General features: G+C 28.8%; 2 protein-coding genes and 1 non-coding gene across 3 annotated transcripts; 1 reads left to right on the top strand and 2 right to left on the bottom strand.

Moving 5' to 3' along the window:
- On the top strand, window positions 1-817 carry GLOTRDRAFT_112776 (uncharacterized protein). Its single transcript, XM_007873658.1, has one exon. The coding sequence runs from the start codon at window positions 22-24 to the stop codon at window positions 238-240; it is 219 nt and encodes a 72-aa protein (XP_007871849.1). The 5' UTR covers window positions 1-21; the 3' UTR covers window positions 241-817.
- Window positions 818-1,272: 455 nt separating this feature from the next.
- Window positions 1,273-1,509, bottom strand: GLOTRDRAFT_134732 (uncharacterized protein; the record flags this gene model as incomplete). Its single annotated transcript, XM_007873657.1, has 2 exons — window positions 1,273-1,421; window positions 1,491-1,509. The coding sequence occupies 2 exons, from the start codon at window positions 1,507-1,509 to the stop codon at window positions 1,273-1,275; spliced, it is 168 nt and encodes a 55-aa protein (XP_007871848.1).
- Window positions 1,464-1,536, bottom strand: GLOTRDRAFT_t131. The gene has a single exon. It is a non-coding gene; the product is annotated as a tRNA-Sec (tRNA).
- Between the last annotated feature and the right edge of the window lie 469 nt (window positions 1,537-2,005).

Raw genomic sequence — 2,005 nt, 5'->3', positions numbered from 1 at the left:
TTTTTTTTAAACATATCAGAAATGAAAGGTTTGAAAATTGGATCTCGTCCTTTATATTCATATAAACTATCAATACCTGCCATTGTACTAAATATTATTGCTAATGATTGTGTAGCGTCACAAATTCCTTTACTACAAGCTATTACTGTAGTAAATGTTGAAGCTAATCTATCTAAAGGTGAATTTCTAAGATCTAAAGAAGCATCTCTTATTAATTTTCTAAGATGTTTATATCTATGAATTGAAGTTAAAATATGGCTTATTGAATAAGCAAATGTATTAATAATTAAAATTATATAAATAACCATCATTAAAGTTTTTTCTGTATTTAATTTTAAAGGTAATTGTGTTAATAAAGCTAGACTAGATAAACCCCCAAATAGTCTAAATAGTCTTAGTCAAATATTATTATAAAAATTTAATATATGAAAAGGTAAAGTATTTCTTGCTATACCTTTTTTATATGCAATATACAATGAATTTAGATTTTTTTAATTTAACATTTTTAATTATATTAAAAAGTAATATTAATACTTGTCTCTTACATATATAGTAATTAAAACTATATACTATGTTAATTTATAAACTTATTAAAAAAGAAATTCTAAATCTTAAAATAATATTATTTACAGAAGTTTTATAGAAGTTTTATAAAAGTTTTATAGATGTTATACACTATAAAAAATATATTTTCATTAAGATATATAGAAATTAGATAAAATTATATAGTAAATATATATTGTATTTATAAGTTTCTTTTTCTGTTATTATAATAATATTATTTTAATTTTAATTATAATAAACAAAATGAGATTAGTCCATCGCTCTCCCCTCCCTGTTACCTAGTGGGGCCCCCTAAGGGATGCTGGGACTCTCTAAATTAGAATAATGTCATTTAATTATAATATCTAATAAGTTATAAGCTTTATTAAAAATATAAAAAAAGAATGACATTAATTTGTAATAACCTTCTCTTATTATTACAAATTAATTAGATTTATATTAGAATTTCAGACCATCGGCATACTAAAATTTTACTTAGCTTTTACTTATAAATAAATTCAATAAATAAATTATTTAAATTATAAATATTTATAGACTTATAATTATTGTCTAATAATTTTTGTCATTATTAAATTTACATTAATGCTTAAATCTTAAATAATAAAATACTATAGTGCAAGCATCGCATCCTAGCCTAAGAGCACCGCGTAGCCAAGGTAAGGCAAGATTGCTTAGCATACCTAGATACGGTACGAAGCCTGCCAAGCGTTAGGACAGCACTAGCCCTCCCTTAGCTTGCCGGCACCGCAAGCCAGCTGGGAGCCAGGTGGGAGAGCGAGCCAGTCCAGTGTAGGGGGGGAGGTCTGTGGGGGAGAGAGGGAAAGGGGAGGGAGGCTGTGTTATATAGTAATTATAAACTTAAAAATAAATATGTCAGATATTCATTTCTTAAGTATGTTCAAGAGCAAGGTGATTTGAACACCTACCAATGATTTTGAAGATCATAATACTAACCAATTATACTATGCTCTTAAATGAAAAATAAAAAATTTATATTATATTTATATAATTATCTTATATTACATAAGATTATCTGAAGGAGTAGCCTTGCCACAGACAGGAACAGATATTAAGGTAAACTGGCACTCTTACTTATAAAGAATAAATATACATGTTTATTCTTTCCTCTTATGATCTAAATTTAAATTTTAAAGTAATTTATTCTAGTGCCAGCCTAAGCCTTCATATTAAGGAGGCTGATGCCAAGCTAGGATTTTGTAGCGCTACCTCAGGCTTACCTATATAAAGTTAAACAAGTCTAGCCTTTACTACACCATACTGGCACTTAGGACTCTGTACTTACCATAAGTACTTGTAATTAGCCAAGCCCAATAAGTAGGCAGCCTACACCTCAGACCCTCTCAGCAATCAAGCATACTAGCATCCCTCGCGTAGCCTGCCTTCACCCTTACAGCTCTACCTACCTCCCGTTACCCCCCCC

This window comes from Gloeophyllum trabeum, assembly GCF_000344685.1.
Source record: "Gloeophyllum trabeum ATCC 11539 unplaced genomic scaffold GLOTRscaffold_00442, whole genome shotgun sequence".
Taxonomy (NCBI): domain Eukaryota; kingdom Fungi; phylum Basidiomycota; class Agaricomycetes; order Gloeophyllales; family Gloeophyllaceae; genus Gloeophyllum; species Gloeophyllum trabeum.
This window is presented reverse-complemented; position numbering and strand designations above follow the sequence as displayed.

Bases quoted from the DNA above. Each gene is read 5' to 3' on its own strand.
- GLOTRDRAFT_112776 (XM_007873658.1), top strand. From the start codon at position 22: ATGAAAGGTTTGAAAATTGGATCTCGTCCTTTATATTCATATAAACTA.